The following is a 22,689-nucleotide window of genomic DNA, read 5'->3' on the forward strand; positions in this document are numbered from 1 at the left end:
CAAAGGGTGGCAATTTGAAGAATCTCAAATATTAAATATATTTTGATTTGTTTAACACTTTTTTGGTTACTATATGATTCTATATGTGTTATTTCATGGTTTTGATGTCTTCACTATTATTCTACAATGTTGAAAATATTAAAAATAAAGAAAAACTATTGAATAAGTAGGTGTTTTAAAACTTTTGACCGGTAGTGTATTTTTCACAAGTAGAGCACAGTAGAGCTCAGTAGAGTAGAGTAGAGTTCAGTACAGTAGAGTACAGTACGGTAGAGCTCAGTAGAGTGCAGTTCAGTACAGTAGAGTTCAGTATGGTAGAGTTCAGTACAGTACAGTGGAGTTCAGTAGAGTAGAGTACAGTTCAGTACGGTAGAGTAGAGTACTGTATGGTAGAGTACAGTACAGTAGAGTTCAGTGGAGTACAGTACAGCAGAGTACAGTACTGTAGAGTAGAGTACTGTAGAGTACAGTACTGTAGAGTAGAGTACGGTAGAGTAGAGTACAGTTCAGTACAGTAGAGTACAGTACATTAGAGTACAGTACAATAGAGTTCAGTAGAGTTGAGTTAAGTGGAGTACAGTAGAGTTCAGTGGAGTACAGTACAGTAGAGTTCAGTGGAGTACAGTACAGCAGAGTACAGTACATTAGAGTTCAGTACAGCAGAGTTCAGTGGAGTACAGTGGAGTACAGTGCGGGAGAGTACGGTATGGTAGAGTAGAGTAGGGTGTGGTAGAGTAGAGTACACTACGGTAGAGTACAGTAGAGTATAGAAGAGTAGAGTATAGTTCAGTAGAGTTCAGTACAGTAGAGTTCAGTAGAAAATATCTTAAAGATATTTGTGTTTTGGTAAGGCAATGTTTCTTAAACTTACAGAAAGCAGAGAAATGTCTCCAAAACAAAATATAAGTGTTGATATTAGTTGGCATTGGTCTTCAACATTATTGTGTTTTATGTATTTCTAATTCCGTTTAATACTTTTTATGTTAGATGTTGTCTTCGAACCCTTTTCCATCTGTTTGCCCAGAAATCAAAGCCTTTGCTTATTCCAAATTGTTTGGATTGGAAAATGATTTCTTAATTTCTCCAAAATATAGACTCTTAGTTTTAATTTGACACCGAATGCTCCTATGAACTTCACATGTTGGTGCTCATTGATCCTTTTACATGAAAATGTCCAGTAGCAATAAAGTAACAATTCATGTAATAGCAGGGCTAAAATATTGCACAACAAAGAAATTAGTGTACAGATGTCATGATGAGTAACCATGGTTACTCTGGTCCCCTGGGTGTGATCCCAGCCTTAGCAACAGGTTTGGTCACAGGTACACCCTTCCTGAGTGTGTGTGTCACCTGGCTGTGTATGTGTGTGTGTGTGACCTGGGCTTTGCGTGCATGTGTGTGTTTGTGGGTCACATGGGCCTCCCTTAGGTCGTAGCCTGCTGCTGGCATGGGAGCAGGTACAGGGTGGGGAAGAATGGGGGAGGGGTGGTGGAGGGGTGGAGCAGCAGTTGGAGAACAGAGGGAGAGAGAGAGAGATAAGGAGAGAAATTGGATGGGGAAGGTGTCCTTAGCTAGTAGCCAGGGAACAGGCCAACACTGAGGTAATGGTGTGTGTGTGTGTGTGTGTTGGTCGCTGCATCATTTCCTACCCAGAAGTTCTCTGACAGGATGTCCAAACCAATGATGACTTTTGCCCATAATCACCCCTCCCTAGTCCCCTCTCACATAGAAATAGAATAGGTAGAACGGTCGATGTTATTCAATCCTAATTTGTCGGCAGTCTATAAGGATTTTTTCTCTGTGTGTGTGTGTGTGTGTGTGTGTGTGTGTGTGTGTGTGTGTGTGAATGGGGGTGGATTGCAAACACCACAGGTAAAATAGGCGGACTGAGGAAAACTCCGATAGAGAGAGGGATGTCTCACTCTTCTCTAATCCGGCGTGTGTGTGCGCGCCTCTCGGCACTGCTCTTCACATCCACACCTCCCCCCTCGCCTCCCCACCTCTTCTTTACCGCTCCTCTATGCTGTCATCCATTGTTCTAGCACTTTTCTTCTCCGCACCTTCTTTATCTAACATCTCCCCTCGACCTTCAACTCCTCACTTTCCACTTTCCTCTATTCCTCTACCCTGCCAGAGTTCCATCCTCCCGTTCTCTCCCTCCTATATCCTGTTCTCCTGAATGCCTGGCCGGTCTAAGACCCACCGACCTATTTATTCAATGCCCCACCCTCACCTCGGGTCACACGCGCGTGCGCACTCTCCGCGTCTACACTCTAAGTGCACCTTCCCCTCCCTTCGTCCTTCGCTCCACACTCCTGAATGTCCCCCCCCCCCCGACCTCTAATTAACTACCCTCTACACATTTTTATACCTGCTCCCTCTCCCCTCCATCCTGCCGTCATTCTTCCTCATGTCATGTACTCTCCGCTTGCGCACTACCTTTTAACTTATATTCCGCCCTCTTTTCTTCCATCTAAACTCACCTTTCGTCGTCCGCCTCTCCATCCCTCCCTCCCTCGCTCCACTCATCCCCTCGGCGGTGGGCTCTTAGAGCAGAGGCGTGACTGCACATCCATCCAGCCCTTTAGGAGGACACCCGGCCCACAATGCACGGCGGGGTGATTTGCATGGCAGCCACTGGTGTGTTTTGGAGGGGGGACATGGGTCTGAATTATTCATTGCTGATCTGCACCAAATGACAGAATGGGTGAAAAAAAAATGTAAGAATCTTTGTAAATCCTAAATCGTAAGATATCTGCTATTTGTCCCTGTCTTCTGTACAGGCCCTTTTTTAGCCAGATGTAGTAGTCTATACAGTTCTCTCTCTCTCTCTCTCTCTCTCTCTCTCTCTCTCTCTCTCTCTCTCTCTCTCTCTCTCTCTCTCTCTCTCTCTCTCTCTCTCTCTCTCTCTCTCTCTCTCTCTCTCTCTCTCTCTCTCTCTCTCTCTCTCTCTCTCTCTCTCTCTCTCTCTCTCTCTCTCTCTCTCTCTCTCTCTCTCTCTCTCTCTCTCTCTCTCTGTGTCTCTATGTCTGTGTGTTTCTCTCTGTGTTGCTGCTGTTTGTAAGGTGCTGAATTCCTAAGGGTTCACCCCACTCTGTCGTATCATGCAAGCATACTGTACCTGGGCCCGTATCCACAAACGTCTCAGAGTAGGAGTGCTGATCTAGGATCTGTTTATATAATCTTAATCATAATGATCTAAAAGGCAAAACTGATCCTAGATCAGCACTCCTACGCTGAGACGCTTTGTGGATATGGGACCAGTCCTATTAAATCTATGATCTGGGAAAGAGTAAAACACGCTAGCCTCCTCCCGGCCCTTAAGGTGCCTGGCAGAGTTGGAAGAGTGTTCCGTAGATGTGGGTAGCACGGCTTCCTTGAGGTAGCCTAGCTTGGCAAATCACATCAGTGCTGCTTTATAGGGCTGGCACAATTACCGTATAACCGTGTAAACGATGGTTATGGATGAAGATTGTCATTAAAATAAAATAACCGTCATAACAGTATTGAAAAAAATATAAAAAATATATATAAAAATAGACACTGCTCAAAAAAATAAAGGGAACACTTAAACAACACAATGTGACTCCAAGTCAATCACACTTCTGTGAAATCAAACTGTCCACTTAGGAAGCAACACTGAGTCTGTCAGCGTAGTGTCCAGAGCATGGAGGCGCTACCAGGAGACAGGCCAGTACATCAGGAGACGTGGAGGAGGCCGTAGGAGGGCAACAACCCAGCAGCAGGACCGCTACCTCCGCCTTTGTGCAAGGAGGAGCAGGAGGAGCACTGCCAGAGCCCTGCAAAATGACATGTGTCTGCTCAAACGGTCAGAAACAGACTCCATGAGGGTGGTATGAGGGCCCGACGTCCACAGGTGGGGGTTGTGCTTACAGCCCAACACCGTGCAGGACGTTTGGCATTTGCCAGAGAACACCAAGATTGTCAAATTCGCCACTGGCGCCCTGTGCTCTTCACAGATGAAAGCAGGTTCACACTGAGCACATGTGACGGACGTAACAGAGTCTGGAGACGCCATGGAGAACGTTCTGCTGCCTGCAACATCCTCCAGCATAACCGGTTTGGCGGTGGGTCAATCATGGTGTGGGGTGGCATTTCTTTGGGGGGCCGCACAGCCCTCCATGTGCTCGTCAGAAGTAGCCTGACTGCCATTAGGTACCGAGATGAGATCCTCAGACCCCTTGTGAGACCATATGCTGGTGCAGTTGGCCCTGGGTTCCTCCTAATGCAAGACAACGCTAGACCTCATGTGGCTGGAGTGTGTCAGCAGCTCCTGCAATAGGAAGTCATTGATGCTATGGACTGGCCCGCCCGTTCCCCAGACCTGAATCCAATTGAGCACATCTGGGACATCATGTCTCGCTCCATCCACCAACGCCACGTTGCACCACAGACTGTCCAGGAGTTGGCGGATGCTTTAGTCCAGGTCTGGGAGGAGATCCCTCAGGAGACCATCCGCCACCTCATCAGGAGCATGCCCAGGCGTTGTAGGGAGGTCATACAGGCACGTAGAGGCCACACACACTACTGAGCCTCATTTTGACTTGTTTTAAGGACATTACATCAAAGTTGGATCAGCCTGTAGTGTGGTTTTCCACTTTAATTTTGAGTGTGACTCCAAATCCAGACCTCCATGGGTTGATACATTTGATTTCCATTGATCATTTTTGTGTGATTTTGTTGTCGGCACATTCAACTATGTAAAGAAAAAAGTATTTAATAAGAATATTTCATTCATTCAGATCTAGGATGTGTTATTTTAGTGTTCCCTTAATTTTTTTGAGCAGTGTATATATACATACATACACACACTGAGTGTACAAAAAAATTGCAACACTTTCCTAATATTGAGTTGCACCTAGTTTTGCCCTCAGAACAGCCTCAATTCATCGGGGCATGGACAACAAGGTGTCTGAAGCTTTCCACAGGGATGCTGGCCCATGTTGACTCCAATGCTTCCCACGGTTGTACCAAGATGGCTGGATGTCCTTTGGCTGGTGGAACTTTCTTAGCACGTGGGAAACGGTTGAGCGTGGAAAACCCAGCAGCGCTGCAGTTCTTGACCCACTGAAACCGGTGCGCCTGGCAACTACTACCATACCCCGTTCAAAGGCACTTCAATATTTTGTCTTGCTCATTCCCCCTCTGAATGGCACCCACACACAATCCACGTCTCAATCGTCTCAAGGCCTAAAAATATGTATTGAACTTGTCTCCTCCCCTTCTGCTCTGATTTGAAGTTGATTTAACAATATGGATGCTACCAAGATTACGGATAATCCTGAATGAATCGTGAATAATGATGAGCGAGAAGGTTACAGAAGAGTTTGTGGTCGTACAAGAAGGGCCCGCACACCGTTGAAGCTCCCAATTATCCGCTTTATTGACAGCGTTTCCATCCCAAACGGATCTTCGTCCGGTCAAACACACCGAGTGCTCACATCCCAAAATATACACATTTCACCTCACGTGACCATTGCGGGCATGACACACGGTGGGTGCAAAAAACAATAATTTAATAACAACAGACGCACTCCCCCCCCCCCCCCAAATGCTAACCTCTCCTGTTATTGTAATGGTGAGAGGTTTGCATGTCTTATGGGTATGATATTTGTGTGTCTGCAGCTCTCTCACTCATCATTATACACATTCAGGCGTATCCGTAGTCATGGTAACATCCACATTACTGTAGAAGTGTTTAGAAACATATTATATTATTAATGACAATAAAACAGACTTCAAAATGACGCAATACATGATTTACTATTCAAAATAGTCTGAAACGCAACCAAAACAAACAGCAAATGCATCCAACAAATGTGTTTAGTCACAAGCTTGATGTAGTCATTGCGTGCTAGGAATATGGGACCAAATACTTTTTACTACTTTAATACACATACAGTGCATCCGGAAAGTATTCAGACCCCTTGACTTTTTCCACATTTTGTTACGTTACAGCCTTATTCTAAAATTGAATAGTTTTTTCTCATCAATCTACACACAATACCCATAATGACAAAGCAACACTGTTTTTTAGACATTTTTGCATATTTATTACAATTTAAAGCTGTAATATCACAATTACATAAATATTCAGACCCTTTACTCTGTACTTTGTTGAAGCACCTTTTGCAGCGATTATTTTCAGTCTCTAGAGATGTTCGATCGGGTTCAAGTCTGGGCTCTGGCTGGGCAACTCAAGGATATTCAAAGGCTTGTCCCGAAGCCACTCTTGCGTTGTCTTGGCTGTGTACTTAGGGTCGTTGTCCTGTTGGAAGGTGAACCTTTGCCCCAGTCTGAGGTTCTGAGTGTTCTGGAGCAGGTTTTCATCAAGGATCTCTCTGTACTTTGCTCCGTTCATCTTTCCCTCGATCCTGTCTAGTCTCCAAGTCCCTGCCGCTGAAAAACATCCCCACAGCATGATGCTGCCACCACCATGCTTCACCGGTTCCAGGTTTCCTCCAGACATGATGCTTGGCTTTCAGGCCAGAGAATCTTGTTTCTCATAGCCTGAGTGTCCTTCAGGTGACTTTTGGCAAACACCAAGCAGGCTGTTGTGTACATTTTACTGAGGAGTGGCTTCCGTCTGGCCACTCTACCATAAAGGCCTGATTGATAGAGTGCTGCAGAGATGGTTGTCCTTCTGGATGGTTCTCCCATTTCCACTGAGGAGCTCTGTCAGAGTGACCATCAGGTTCTTAGTCACCTCCCTGACCAAGGCCCTTCTCCCCCGATTGCTCAGTTTGGCCTGGTGGCAAGCTCAAGGGAGAGTCTTGTTTGTTCCAAACTTCTTACATTTAAGAATGATGGAGGCCACTGTGTTCTTGGGGAACTTCAATGCTGCAGACATTTTTTGGTACCCTTCCCAAGATCTGTGCCTCGACACAATCCTGTCTCAGAGCTCTACGGACAATTCCTTGGACCTCATGGCTTGGTTTTTGCTCAGACATGCACTGTCAACTGTGGGACCTTATATAGACAGGTGTGTGCCTTTCCAAATAATTTCCGATCAATTGAATTTACCACAGTTGGATTCCAATCAAGTTGTAGAAACATTTCAATGAAACCTGTTTTCGCTTTGTCATTATGGGGTATTGTGTGTAGATTGATGGGGGAAATGTTTATTTAATCCATTTTAGAATAAGGCTGTAATGCAAGATTATAATTTTTTTAAGTCAAGGGGTCTGAATACATTCCGAATGAACTGTATAAGTATAGGAATTTGTCCCAAAGCTTTTGGTGCCCTAAAATGGGGGGGACTATGTACAAAAAGTGCTGTAATTTATAAACAGTTCATCCGATATGGATGAAAATACCCTCAAATTAAAGTAGTCTGCACTTTAACCTCATAGTCACTGTTTGATTTAAAATATAAACTTTTTGAGTATAGAGCCAAAAGGTGAAAAAATGCTTCCCTTTCCCAATAATTATTGAGTACACTGTACAGTACCAGTCAAACATGGACACATCTACTTTTTCCAGGGTTTTTTCTTAATTTTGACTATTTCCTACATTGTAGAATAATAGTGAAGACCTCAAAACTATGAAATAACACGTGGAATCATGTAATAACCAAAAAAGTGTTATACTTTGGGATGTGAGCACTTCGTTTCGCGAGGTTGCGTCCGTTTCAGCGCTCACATGGACTCTTAACAATGTGAGGAATCTTTGTTGCTCCTTGCTGAAATGTAGAATGTTCATTCAAATGATGTTAACTAATGTGGCTCATGTCTTTTTTTGGAATGTCAGCTGAGTTGAATCAACAAATCACAGCACACATTGATGGGTACACTTCCTGCTTTTTACTTCCTGCTTTGCTCTGTTTAACCATTTAAAAAAAAAAGAATGGTCAGTTCCGGTGTCCTTAAGGTTCTGGCTCTCCAGTGCAATAGCAGCTTTGTGTGGCCTACTTTGTTCATTGACTGTAATATAACCAGAAAAAATGGTCTGTCCATCTCTGCAATCGGTACACTCGCAATGGTAGCCAGTCCACCCATCATGCCATCATTGACTAGAATGAAAACGCCTGTTCTATTCATTCTATTTATCTGGAGCGGAGGATAGGAGAACATGTTTGTCAGGATTTATTTAATTGGATTATTATTTCATTTTAAAAAATGCTATTCGAACTGTTATTGCGGTGACCACGGTCATTTGGCTGGCCAATTACCATCATCCAAAATTCCGTGACCATCACAGCCCAACTGCCTTATGGATTTTATGGACGTTTCTGGAGTGAGTCAAAAAATGACATTGTTCTTCACACTGTGAGGTTGCAAGGTTGTGTTTGTTTCATTTCATCAGTAGGACTACTGTGAGCTGCTACGTGTTCTTGGCTGGCTCTTTTGGGTGTTTCACGCCAGATTGTGGCTCAGCACTTTGTGACAAATCCATTTGGATCTGAACTACGTACGTAGATTAAACTGAATTGATTGAACCTTGTTCTCTCTCTTTGTCCTCCACAGAAATCTTTCTCATTGGTGTTAGAGGCTCTGGACCATGACAACAAAACATCCGAATCAGGTAAGGCTGGAGAGAGAATTTCCTGTGTGTGTGTGTGTGTGTGTGTGTGTGCGTGTGCGTGTGCGCGAGAGCGAATCAGTGAAAGAGACAGACAGACTAAATTAACTTATTTCTTCGCACACAGCCAGACTCTCATACTTTCCCACACACGTTAAAAGCTAAGTAAGCAGTGATACAGACAGGGAGGGAGGGAGGGGGACATAGAGTGCATGTGGCCCCTCCCCCTTCCTGTTTGTGACCCAGGGCTATGGTTCCCCCCTGTCCTCACTGGGTCCCCTTGCTGTCTTGAAAAGGAGGCACAACCAGTATGTCTGTCTGTTTTGAATGTGTATCAGTTTGCACTTGCCGTGTAGAAAATGTGGTTGTGCGCACAGGGTGGGTGTATGTATGTCTCCACGGACCTTATGAGCCCCAAGCCTGTCTGTGTGTGTGTGCGTCTGCATGTGCTTCTAATTGTGCCTGTACGTGTGCTGGTGCGTGTGTGTGTGTGTTTCAGTGTAAGGGTCTCCCAGTCAGACCCTTTAATTTCACACTCCGCTTATTGTTTCTGCTCATAATCAGGGATAGGGAATGTGAGCAGCATTCTCTAAAAACAGACAGATATAGACCACACACACACACACACACACACACACACACACACACACACACACACACATAAACCAAAATCAACACTTCAATAATCATTACATACACACTAAGACACACAAACACAAAGATGCGACTATCCTTCCTCATTCCTCTCGTTCCCCAGCCTTTCCCGTTCATCCTGTCTCCCTTGTTCCTCTGCCCCCTCCTGCCCAGTAAAAGGCTGCAGACAGACTCAGCCAAAAGATGAGTGGAGAGATAATGAGAGACTGGGACCCAAACCCAAGACCTCCTCCTCTTCCTCCTTCTCCCTCTCTTTTTCCTCTTCCCTCCATCTCTCTTTCCCTCTGCCCTCCACAGCTCTAGCCGTAAGTCTTGTTTGCGCCATCCCTCGTTCTTCCTGAGCTCCTGAAATATTCTCTATTTTTACCACATTGGGTTTAAAGCCTCTCTCCTGGCTCCCAGCTTAGCTAAATAAATAAAAAACAGACATCCTAGAGCAGTCAGGGCCAACTTACAGGCCCACAGCTCTAATCAGGATGGATTACAACACTGTAATGTATCTGTCGAACACAGAGCTGCAGAGTCCTTGGACAGAGACGGAGAACATAGTGACACAACGCTGTAAAACATTAATGACCTTCATCGACTCTCCGGAATGGAGCTAGTTGTGTTCCCCCGGTGATTTTCTCCCTCTTTTTTTTACATTTTCGTTGGATCACACGAAAGGCAATACAATCAATAAAAAACAATAGTACCCCCCCCCCCCTTTTTTGAACAACCAACCGCACCCCACTTCCTCTCTGTCCCTCTCTCTTTCTCTCACTTTACCTCTCTCACTTTCTCTCTCTTTCTCTCTCTGTCTCCCTTTCTTCCTATGTCTTTCTCCCCCTAACCCCCCCCCCCCCCCCCCCCCCCCCCCCCCCCCACACACACACACACAGACACCGTCAAGGGCAAACACTTCGGATCCAATACAGATCAGTGGGACACAATCACAAGGGATTAGAGACTAGACATGATCCTTGTCTGTGTGGGTTCTCGCCCATTGAGACCTCTCTCTCCGCCTGTCCCTGTCTTAACTGTGCCCAACTCGCCACAGCGGAACAGTCATACTGTACACTCGCTCAAAACACTGCCTCTCTGACTCTGTCTCTCTGGTAGAGCACTTTACTGTGGGCGTTGAAATGAGCTGTTGGACTCATCGGCGGCGTCAAAGTAAGGAACGAACATATGCTGTTGTAGCTGCAAGTTCAAAATACACACGCACACACACACGTGTGCACATGTGGAGAATGGGGTGGGGGGTGGGGGGGGTGGGGGGTATAGCTGGGATAACAACACCCTTAGTGTCCGTTGTGTTCCCTCTCCCCTTCCAGCCCCCCCAGCCAATATGTGCCCCTGTTTTCATTCTTTTGTTTCAAACACAGATGATCTCATCCCTCCATCAGGACTTTTGCTATGTGTGTTATTAGCTCTCCCTCACTCGCTCTCTCTCTCTCCCTCCCTGTCTCTCTCTCCCCTCCCTCCCTCCCTCCCTCCCTCCCTCCCTCCCTCCCTCCCTCCCTCCCTCCCTCCCTAATGCTCTCTCTCTCTCTCCCACTCACTTACAGGCCCCCTCTTTCTCTCTGTTTCTATCTCTTGCTCCATCTCCCCGTCTCTTAAATACACATTCACACAGTACACTGTTTCGCCACACACACACACACACACACACACACACACACACACACACACACACACACACACACACACACACACACACACACACACACACACACACACACACACACACACACACACACACACACACACACACACACACACACACACACACACACACACAGTGCTTTGTGTGGGTTAATACCCTGTCAGGGGGGATTATAACTGAGGTGGAGATGACAGCCTCTCTGGGAAATCCCCCCGGGGTCAGCAGCTCTGTCACCATGTCACCACCCAAACGCTGTGCCCCTCCTACCCATCTGTGCCCCCTCTACCCTCTGTGCCCTCTGCTCCCTCACCCTATCTCTTGTCTGCCACCTCTGCCCTCACACTGTCCTCTCCTCCTTACCAGTAGCTCTCACAACATGTCGCCGCCATACAGGGTGGAGCGAGACTCTGTCCCTTCTCGTTCTCTCTCTTTCAGGGCAGCCACACCGACCCTGTGCACTTTAGCTGCTCTCTTTACCTACACGCCGTCTCTTCTCTACTGTCTTTCTCTCAGGACAAATCTAACTCTCTCTCTCTCTCTGTCTCTCTGTCTCTCTCTCTCCTCCAGGTCAGGCTGGTCTGATCGAGCGTGTCCTCCTGTCCTCCATGTTGAATCCCGGCGAGCAGTGGCAGACGTACCGTCACCACGGACGCGCGCTCAGCCTGGAGTACCGCCTGCGGTACCGCTGTGACCTCAACTACTACGGCCCCTTCTGCAACAAGTTCTGCCGGCCCCGGGACGACTTCTTCGGACACTTTGACTGTGACGTCAGCGGCATCAAGGTCTGCAAGGAGGGCTGGACCGGACCGGAGTGTCGAGAAGGTGAGCGAGGGCTACCTGGTGCTGGGCAAAGGTTTGTTTTGTGTCTGATATTGTGTTGGACTTCCGGTAGTGAAGAGGACCTTCAGCAGCTCCTAGAGGACAGTGGAAGTTGATAGAAAACGCTTCTTTATTGAGGAAACCAATGCGTTTCAGGCTTTGCCTGCATTAGGGACTTGGTGTTATAGACTACAGACATATTAGGGTCAGCACAAATGATTGGATGGAATCCAAGTGATGGCTCCTCCTTGCCTGTGACTCGTGGCTCTTTGTGTGTCAATTCCTATTCTTAGTATGTTATGCCAAGGTAATAACCAAGGTTATAACCATCAAGCCTGGAAAATCCCCTTAAAACCTCAAATGTCCTGACAGTTTTTTCAAAGTCACTTTATGATTCCGGCTCGTGAGTCATCATTAAGGCCACCTCACACTCTGACCTCTGACCTGAAGCAGCAGGGTTGCTGAGGTGAGACTAAATCAAGGAAATGATGGCGGAAACCCTGGAGGATATGAGCCTGGAGTAATGACATCCTGTGGCCCTCGCTACCGCCCTCCTCTGGCTCATCTCACTTCCTCCTCAGCAGGGCGCTGATTTCGACCGGAGAGATACAGGAAGGGAGACATCCATTTGTTGAGAGCCGTCAGTGGAGTTTGTCCCCAGAGAGACGTAGAGGGTGGCGAGCACTGAACGTTACCATAAATGGAACTACCCCACCTGACGTCAGTGATGCTGTGTGCTGTTGCGGTTCTGTGTGCAGTGTTTCTTTGATGACAGTGTTGTTTTGTACTCTTGGTCGGCACGTAGGGACTGCAGCGTCTAAATAGGTCCCCAGTGTCAGTGGACTGCCTCTGACCTGACAGACGGTGACGTAATGTTGTATGTGTGTGTGTTGTGTTACAGCGGTGTGCAGACAGGGGTGTCATCAGATCCATGGCTCCTGCTCTGTGCCTGGAGAATGCAAGTGAGTCTGCCGTCGAAAATAACATTTGTTCTCAAAGGCTTCCATGTATCTTACCATGTAGCCCCCCCCCCCACCCCCCGCGCCTCTGTGTTTGCAGGTGTCACTACGGCTATGAGGGTGCTCTGTGTCACCGGTGTATGACGTTCCCAGGCTGCGTCTACGGGAGCTGCGTTGAACCCTGGCAGTGTGTGTGTGACGTCAACTGGGGAGGCCTGCTGTGTGACAAAGGTGATTTTTGTGTGTGTTTGTGTCCGTGCAGTACCGGCGTTGGAATAAAGAAGAGTAGGCCATCGATCAGAAGAAGGTCATGCTTTGAGAGTGCTTGTGCATCAGTCTGTTTTCGACCGCGTGTGAGTGAATGGGTGACATTACCGCAACATTGTACAAACATTTCCCCAATGTTGCCCTCCCGTGCCCCAGTGTGGGAACCTCCGGGAGCCACATGAGGGGCCAGCAGCTAAGCATTGTGAGGGGAAAGGCGATAGCCTTGGGTAAAGTGAATGTGAGCTGGGCTGGGTTGGGTCCTGCTTAGCTATTTGGGGTACTGAGCCTCTCCCTGTCCCTCCATTCAGGTCGTCTGTGAAGAGGCTCAGTCACAAAGAGAGCCGAACACTGCAGAGAGAGAGATCTTTAGAAAGTAGGGCTTAATTCTGCCTTCTTCCACGCACAGGGCCCACACCCGGGCCCCAGGCAGGCAGCCGCTCTCCTGTACCACACTGACATGGATTCACTCACTAACACTTTTTCAACTGCCCTCCACTCTACCTATCCTCACTCTTTCTTGCTGCCCCCCCCTCCTCCCTTGCCGTCTCCCCCATCTCCCTTTACCTCTCAGATCTGAACTACTGCGGTACCCACCGGCCCTGTACGAATGGGGGCACCTGTTCCAACACAGAGCCTAACGAGTACCAGTGTGAGTGCCAAGAGGGCTTCCGCGGGCGCAACTGTGATATCGGTGAGTTCATTGCTGCTGCAGTACTTCTGCAGAGAATCTTGAGAATAATATCAGCGTGAAGGAACTTCGAGCACGTGGGCACTTAGTGACCAGATTCATGACCGAATTTGCCTGGTTCTGAGTTTGACTTCTTTCTCTCTCTCTCTCTGTCTCTTTCTCTCTCTCTCTCTCTCTCTCTCTCTCTCTCTCTCTCTCTCTCTCTCTCTCTCTCTCTCTCTCTCCCTCTCTCTCTCTCTCTCCTTCTCCTTTCCCCCTCTCTCCCGTTCCTCAGTGGAGCATGCGTGTCTCTCGTCCCCCTGTGCGAACGGGGCCACCTGTGCGGAGGAACCGTCGGGTTTCAGCTGTGTCTGTGCGGACAGCTGGACCGGACACACCTGCGCCGACGGTAATTAGCGCCAATCAGCACGGCTGAGATTACCCGCGATTGGAGCCGAGCCAGTGCCAAGATTCTAATCAGTGTCCAGGATGAGACTGATTTGCACAGAACATAAGCGACACAGTAATCAGATACAGATAGAAGCCATTACACCACTGGTACAAACACATTAACGACGTGGAGTCAACCATGCCCCCCCCAGTTGTTATGTGTGTCAGAGAAAGAGAGAAATAAATAGCCCACAAAAAAAGCAATCGGCACAGTCACATGCACCCGTTACCCATTCCATGTGTCCCTGGCCGTGTCGCTTCAAAACAGGTAGAGCTTGCTAAGCTGGGCAGGTTAACATGGGGTGTGTTTGGGGTATATGAGGGCCCGAGGAGGATGTATTTTGATCTTTGCCGATTAGCCAATTAGCTAACAGGCTTAAGCATTTAAGTTAAGATGAGTGCTTGGTCTTTAGTTAGAATACCAATCACTACTGACTACCTTCCCCCTTCTTCCCACAAGTTAACAGGGGCCCACACAGCTTGGAGAATGTTCCACTTCACCATTACGGGTGGGGGGGAGGGCATTGAGGTCACAAGTGTTTGGGTGGATTACAGGGTCAGTCTGGTCCGGCCTCTGATTCTGAGGCCACAATCAAAAGATCTAGTGATCTCACGTGTGTGTGTGTGTGCGCGTGTGTCTGTGTGTTTGTTAGTTAGTTTGTTTGTTTGTGTGTTGCGTATGTGTGTGTGCGCGTGTGCACGACGCAGACACAGCGTAAGATAATATATATAATATATAATAATAATAATAATCAAATAGTTGTCATTTTGCAGATGCTTTTGTCCTAAGGGGTTTAGTCATGCATTCATAAATGTTACATCTGGATATCTAAGCGCTATCTGTAGAAACATGCAGGGTTCCACTTTGTCTCTTTTAACCCCCATGTTTGTTTATGGTGTAGGTCAGCAGACAGTCAGACAGGTACAGCAGATACACTCACGGGAAATAATGACTGTGCCGCAGGTGCTCTCCCTTACTCAGTGAGGACAGAGGGGAACCATAGCCCCAGGTCACAAACTCACTCACTCACTCTCCCTCCCTCCCTCCCTCCCTCCCTCCCTCCCTCCCTCCCTCCCTCCCTCCCTCCCTCCCTCCCTCCCTCCCTCCCTCCCTCCCTCCCTCCCTCCCTCTCTCCCTCCCTCCCTCCCTCCCTCTCTCTCTCTCTCTCTCCCTCCCTCCCTCCCTCCCTCCCTCCCTCCCTCCCTCCCTCCCTCTCTCCCTCCCTCCCTCCCTCTCTCCCTCCCTCCCTCCCTCCCTCCCTCTCTCCCTCCCTCCCTCCCTCCCTCCCTCTCTCCCTCCCTCCCTCCCTCCCTCCCTCCCTCCCTGTCTCTATCACTGCTTATTTTCTTTTAACGTGTGTGGGAAAGTATGAGAGTCTGGCTGTGTGCGAAGAAAGAAGGCAATTTAGTCTGTCTGTCTCTTTCTCTGTCTCTCTGTCTCTCTGTCTCTCTGTCTGTCTCTCTCTCTCTCTTTCTCTCTTTCAATGGACACCGTGTTTACAAGAACATTCTCCCTCTCTACCTCCCTGTCTCCCTCTCTTTCGTTATTTATTCCTCTCTCTCTCTCGCTCGCCCTCTCTCTCAAGCAATTTCTCCCTCTCTCTCTCCCTCTCAACAGAAATTCTCAAGGCAATTACATTGTAGTAATGATGCCAATTAGAATGCTATTATTCATTGAGCGTTTGTTGACAACATGGCAAACAGCTGAACTATCTATCTACTGTTTGTCACTGGGTGGGAGCACGAAGTCACACACACACACACACACACACACACACACACACACACACACACACACACACACCCTGGGGGACAGACTGTCGGTTCGGGTACTAGGGCATGGATGTCGGAACCACAACACAGCTCAGTTTTTCGACGTGATTTATATACTGGACATTAATTAGAGGGTACTTTGCTTGTTATTGACTCGCCCCCTGGGCTGCGGTGGCTTTGAATGGGTTATTGTGCAGGTTTGGGGTAAGGGTCAGGATCATGGAAACTGGTATGACTATGGGGTTAGGTAAATGGGAAAGGGCTATGAGAGAGGTGCTGACTGAGGAGAAATGTTCGCCACAGTGGCTCTGCATGGAGAGAGAGAGAGAGAGAGAGAGAAAAAAAACCAGTGACCGCATTACTAAACAAATATGCCATGTTAGCCTATGGGTTCACCCTACCTACCTCCTTCCCAGCCTGTCGTTTCTATCCATTCCCTCTCTCTCTCTTTCTGTCGTCCTCTCTCCATATATTCCTCCCTTTTTTCTCCGTTTTTAATTACTCTCCAGAGAAGTGGAACGAGGCGTGGCTGCTCCCTCCTCTCCCCTATCCCCCTTTCCCTCTCTCTCTCTCTCTCTTGCTCCCTATCTCTCGCTCCCCTATCCCCAGATGGGAAAGCGAGCTTAGGAGACCCAGTGAGGTGTGAACATTGCGCAGGAACCAGAGCAAGAGAGCAGGGGGGTGAAAACCCGGCCGCGAGCATCCACATACCAGCGTGACGATTAGGAACACATGCATGCATCGCTGACGCACATACAACTGCGCACACATTTGCATTTTAACATTTATATCCGGGTCATTTTTCGCGAACATTCTAATCTAGAACGACTCATTACGCTGGCGAATAAGAAAGCTGAGAACCCCCCCCCCCCCCCCCCCCCCACACACACATAAAACAAGCAATAATAGGACAAACAAGGGTAGGTAAGAATCACGCTGAACACACCAATTGGTCGGTCGATTAATTGGTCGATTGTTAGGTGGATTCATATTTTTCCATCTCTCCTCTGGGATGTTGAGGTGTGAGTTACTGGTTATTTTATTGTTTGCCGTATAATCAACTTACGTTCTTGATTGATCGGTTCATTCATTGAGTTCTCTCTCTCTCTCTCCTCTTAGCGGCGCGGCAGTGTGACTCAAACCCGTGTGGGCGCGGGGCGACGTGCCAGGAGTCTCCAGAGGGGTTCCGGTGCCTCTGCCCCCCCGGCTGGACTGGCAGAACCTGCCAACTAGGTCAGTGAGATGGACACGCTATGGAACACTAGTCGTCCGCAAGAGCGACCCTCTTCGGCGTCGATACGTAGTATGTCCACACAAAGCACTTCAAGCTAGAGAATCCAGGCCACCAGATCTAACTCGGTATGCGTACAATGTTACACTGTGTCCATTAGACCCCAGTACTCTCGTATTGAGAAGAAATTCCCCAAAGCCCTGATGCATATTAGTTCTAATGACAGATGATACTTCAGTAGGGGGTCGGCACGCACACACACACACACACACACACACACACACACACACACACAGACAGGCTTGGGGCTCATAAGGTCCGTGGAGACATATTTCAGGATGACAGTCTCCTTATATCCCTCTGTGTTGAAGTGATATGTCACACTGACACCTGATAATCCCCTACAGTTCCACTTCAGTGCGCGCGGTACATTGCTCACATTCACTTGTTTGCACTCAACACACACACACACCACAGCCCAGGCTTTAGCTCCGACCCACAGGACAGGTTCCCCAAAATCCTGACCCTCAATCTGGGTAAAACAGACTCAGTACACACACAGATAATATACTTGACATAGTTCTGTCTCTGAGTTCCTTCCCAGTCTTCACTGGCTGAATCAGTGGCAATCCCCTGCCTTCAGGCTGTTCCTACAAAGATCCACGCTCCCTGTCTCTCTGCTCTTTCTCATCCCTGGTGGTAAAATCCTTATGGGGCTGACAGCAGCAGGGTTTCTATTACCTGACTGCTTCCTGTCTCCTGATTTGATGGTGTCACACCCTCATTCCGCCTTGCTATCAGAGACCTCTCTCAGCTCCAACACTCTGGAGTCTGGCAGAGGGGACAGAGACACGAGTACTTCTATAGCCACACTGGAGGTGGTTCAGCTCCCTGGGGTCTCGTGTAGGAGTTGAGACGCCCACACACAGACACACGTAGAGACACACATGTAGAGACACACACACACACACAGATACACACACACACGCAGAGACATACATGTAGAGACACGCACGTAGAGACACGCATATGTAGAGACACACACACAGATACACACACACGCAGAGACATACATGTAGAGACACACACACACACAGATACACACACACACGCAGAGACATACATGTAGAGACACGCACATAGAGACACGCATATGTAGAGACAAACACACACACACAGATACACACACACGCAGAGACATACATGTAGAGACACACACACACACAGATACACACACACGCAGAGACATACATGTAGAGACAGTTGAGTGTACGCAAGGCGGAATGAGGGTGTGACACCATCAAATCAGGAGACAGGAAGCAGTCAGGTAATAGAAACCCTGCTGCTGTCAGCCCCATAAGGACTTTCTCTTTTTAAGAGGTTTATTGCTCTCCGTATGTGTGAGTTGTGCCAGGCTTTTACAAAATGACTGCTGCTGTAAATTGGCCCAAGCTACAAGATTGTCCCGAGACCCCACCAGGCATTTTTATTGATGTGTTCTCTCTCTCTCTCTCTCTCTCTCTCTCTCTCTCTCTCTCTCTCTACTTCCCATCTCTCTCCACAGACACCAACGAGTGTGACACGGGTGTGTGTGTCCATGCCCGCTCCTGCCGTAATCTGATTGGTGGATACCTGTGCGATTGCCTGCCAGGCTGGGCGGGGCCTACCTGTGACGTCAGTGAGTATGAGGTTGAGGATGGAGCAAGATGTGTGCCAGTGTGTGTGTGTGCGCACGTGCATGCGCTCATCTGTATTTATCTCTGCTCTGTAGGGAACAGCAGCTGCCAGGGGTTATGTCTAAACGGAGGTCACTGTGAGGACTCTGTGTCAGGCTCACACTGCCTGTGTGTACCCAGTTTCTCTGGGAAGCACTGCCAGACTGGCCCCAGTCCCTGTGACAGCACCCCCTGTCAGCACGGAGGCCAGTGTGTGGACAAGGAGGGCAGGGCGGAGCTGTGTAGCTGTCCCATGGGCTACTCAGGGACGTACTGCGAGGTCAGACTCCATTCTCAGATTCGTCATCATCCTACTGGTTTTCTGAATCTTCCTCACATATTTTGTTCTTGTTAATATTTTCCAGATGGTGGTGGATCTGTGCAATCCCAACCCATGCCAGCAGGGGGTGCCCTGTCAGAGCACCGACGGGGGGTACACGTGTGCCTGCCCCGAGGGTTACTATGGTAATGAGTGTACGAGCCTTAAGGACCCTTGTCATGGCCAACACTGTCCAGGTGAGTCGTAGTGGGACTACGGAGATGTTTTATTTTATTTTTCACATTATGTGTGTGTACAGGTGTGTTTGTTAACTAACTAACATGCCTCCCTCTCTCTCTGTCTCTCTGTCTCTCACTAGGTGCCATGTCAGACCCGGCTCGTGGAGGGGTCCATCTCTACATGGTGTTGGTGGGAGTGTCAGCGTTAGTAACGGCGTGCGGTTGCGCAGCCTGCGCCCTCCTCCTCTCCCGTCGGCGACGGAAAAAGACGCAGGGCGGGCCCCAGGAGGAGGGCATCAACAACCAGAGGGAGTTCGTCACCCTCGTCCGAAACCTGGACCGCCCTGCGCCCCTCCTGCCCCCTCTCACCCCCAACACCACCGCCCACACCCCTGTCCCTGTCCCTGTACCTCGCTTCTGCGAAGAGATCGAGCTCACTCTGCCCCCCTCCCCGGCCCCCTCACACCCCTCCCCTGCACTCAAACCATCAAACCACGCCCCCAAACAGGACATCTCCAACCGTGAGAGGGAGAAGCTCAACCGCTTCCACTACTCAGACAAACAGGAACTGGAGGTGTGACCTTTGGACCTTTCAACTGTCTAGAGGCTTTTATTATTTTGCGCCCGCTTCTCTCTGACCGGGCCCTGGCCCCGGGCCCCGGCGCCGTGGCATGTTGCACAGGTTCCTGTGGCGATGACCTCACCCCGACCCATCCCTCTGTGAGTTGACTCCTCATCTTTTGTGAGCTGATATTGTCATCTACAAATTGGCATAAATTATTGTTGTAGAATGCTGGGCCTACGAGGTAGCTAAGCAGATCTATTTTGGGGACCGACCTTGCCAACACCCAGAAACAGCATGGCGGGGAACTTTTTACATCATGCCCTTCTGAACTGCTGACCCCGGAGCTAATCTTATGAGGGTTGGCCTTTGAGTTAAGAGTCTGGCCTGTGTCTGAGTGTCTCTGTGTTGTATGGGGACTCATGTAGACGGGAACAACTGTGAGGAGCCCTGTGAGCCATTCCCCAGGTTTTAATGTCCCTCTGTAGGCACTCCACTGCTCTGGTTGCCCTGGAAGGCCTGGATGGCCTGTCACCGACATATGTAACTGGACCTCTACAGGAACTCCAGCCCTGCGCTGTTGCCTTCTGGGCGGCAGCAACCGACAGGGGATGTGAGGGAAGGGCAAAGTGGTTTTAATTCCAATTAGTCCATTTCCACATTAATTATTGAAGGATAAACTGTGGTATAATTATTTTGTGTGTGTGTGTGTGTGTGTGTGTGTGTGTGTGTGTGTGTGTGTGTGTGTGTGTGTGTGTGTGTGTGTGTGTGTGTGTGTGTGTGTGTGTGTGTGTGTGTCTGCGTGTCTGCGTGTCTGCATGTGTCTGTGTGAGGTGTGTGTTGGTCTCTGTGTGTCTCTGTGCGTTGGTCACTGTGTGTCTCTGACACAGGCGGACAGCGTGTGTCAGTCTGAGGTGTGTGTGTGTGTGTGTGTGATAAGCATTACAGAGCTTCATGCCTGTTGCCAGGAGAAAGAGAGAAAATGACTGAAGGCGCAAAAGAGGAAAAAAAGAATCAATAAATGCAACCTTTAGATAAAAAAGAGGGAAAGGTTCGACAAGAGAGTAGAGCCTGACCCCAATCCATTTGAACCATGAGAGAACTGAGTTAAAACATGACACTGTTGCCTGTGCGGTCTCTGTAACACACTGCGGTTGTCAAAAGATGTAAGATGTTTTTTATACATGTGTGTAAAATAGCTCTGTTGTGTATATATGTTGTACATATTGATATGTTTTTTTTTGTACTGTGGTTTGTCTCTAAATGTCGCTGTTCTTATTTTGCTTTATTTGTCCTCTCTCTCCTTCCGTTCGTCTGGGGCTGCCAGCGGGTGTGGATTTGTAATTAAAGTGCATTTACCTTCCAAATCCACGTTTGTGTCGCAGAGTTATTTGTATGTCTCAGATCCAACACGAATGGATCGGGGGAACGGGTAGCTTTCGGCAATCCTGTCGCGGCAGATCCGTGAGTTCAGCACGGGAGGTAGAAAGGAAAGACATTTTCAAAGTGTTCGAATGGGTCATGCAGTTCTATGGCTAGTAGCCCCGTTCAATTCCACCAGTACTGGGAGTCCAGAGAGGATATTCCATCATGAAGAGCATGGCTCTAAGCCACCATGACCGTGTCACGAGGTCACACAACACACAAACACCTGACCGGCTTTGATTTCATTGCCTGTGAGGGACTTTGTTAGTGTGTAAGTCCCTGTATGTTTATGTTAGAGAGCAAGAGATACTGTAAGTGGGTTCACAATACAGTGAGAATTAATATGTGATATATATGTGTGTATGTTGTGAGAAAGTGAGTGAGAGGTCAGAGCAGTTAGTGAGCAGGCTTATGGCTATGACGAATGTGACCTTTGCCCTTCTCAGACAGACTAAAGGGTGGAAATGACCATGGGCTTCCCGTCCACACCCTGGCCACAAGGAAATGTAGGAAATAGAGTTTCTACCCAACACGCATGCACACACACACACACAACCACTGCATTGTAGAGACCTCTTCACACCTGCTGTGCAGCTCAGGATGACTCCATAACCCACCCATCATCAACCAAGCAAAGGTCAAATTTCCTCATTGTACAAAGTTTTAAGTTCCTCGTTCATCAATCATCCATTAATTTTGCTATCATACTATTTCAGGGTATATATCACACATTCCATTTACGGTGATGTATCCTATTGTGTGTACTGGTACTCGAGTGAGAGTTTGTCCACTTGGCGTCTCATTGGTGCCTGTATGTCCACCCCTGCAGCTTTGAATCCATGAACTGGGGGTCAAGGTTAAAATGACAGAGGGTGGTTTTAATGTTTCTGCTAGTTCCTCTAGGTCTATTTTGAGGAGCCCAGATACCACTAGCTGTTGGAAACCTGTAGCTTCCATTCTGACCTCTCAAAATTCTTGTCAGAAATTCACTTTGGAGTGGTTGAAAGTAGCGATAAAAGGATAACGTTCCCGACAGGTTTCCTCGTGGTTCTATTTCAAATCATCTTCTACTCTTTTTGGCCATTTCCTGGTGTTTTGTGGGGGGAAACGGTGAGGTTCGAGAATAATAAGTCAATGCTGTGACTGATAGATGTTAGGCTGGAAATGTTTGAACAATTACATATGTTTTTGTGAAGCTTGCGTTCAATTGCCACTCCCTGTTGAACACAACAAGCTTCCTGTCACAAGGGGATTTATGGTTGATTTAAGAACCCTGTTACTTTGTTTGGCACTGAATAGGAACTTACTATAGTCATTTTTTTTTACCTCTTGAAATGGGAAAATTTGTTTTTTTATCAAGTTGAAAATGTTTCCCTCATGCAGAAGGTTAAAATTAGGTGAAATTAAACTTCATTTTTTAAAACAAGTTAAGCTACACTTCTCAAAAGGCACCGAATCGGTGGAACAACCCCCTTTTCAA

The 22,689-nt window shown here is 48.0% G+C and overlaps 1 protein-coding gene across 1 annotated transcript in view; it reads left to right on the plus strand.

The window, feature by feature from the left end:
* The window catches only part of LOC110503554 (protein jagged-1b), a 51,967-nt gene extending 30,816 nt beyond the window's left edge, over positions 1-21,151 (plus strand). Inside the window, exons 3-13 of the mRNA XM_036961810.1 lie at positions 8,487-8,544; positions 11,411-11,665; positions 12,564-12,624; positions 12,722-12,852; positions 13,460-13,579; positions 13,851-13,964; positions 16,898-17,011; positions 18,574-18,687; positions 18,781-19,004; positions 19,090-19,240; positions 19,363-21,151. Of these exons, the coding sequence (XP_036817705.1) occupies positions 8,487-8,544; positions 11,411-11,665; positions 12,564-12,624; positions 12,722-12,852; positions 13,460-13,579; positions 13,851-13,964; positions 16,898-17,011; positions 18,574-18,687; positions 18,781-19,004; positions 19,090-19,240; positions 19,363-19,802 (1,782 nt within the window). The 3' untranslated portion in view covers positions 19,803-21,151. The remainder of the gene's footprint in view (positions 1-8,486; positions 8,545-11,410; positions 11,666-12,563; positions 12,625-12,721; positions 12,853-13,459; positions 13,580-13,850; positions 13,965-16,897; positions 17,012-18,573; positions 18,688-18,780; positions 19,005-19,089; positions 19,241-19,362) is intronic.
* The last annotated feature ends 1,538 nt before the right edge of the window (positions 21,152-22,689 follow it).

Source organism: Oncorhynchus mykiss, chromosome 24 (genome assembly GCF_013265735.2).
Source record: "Oncorhynchus mykiss isolate Arlee chromosome 24, USDA_OmykA_1.1, whole genome shotgun sequence".
Lineage (NCBI taxonomy): Eukaryota > Metazoa > Chordata > Actinopteri > Salmoniformes > Salmonidae > Oncorhynchus > Oncorhynchus mykiss.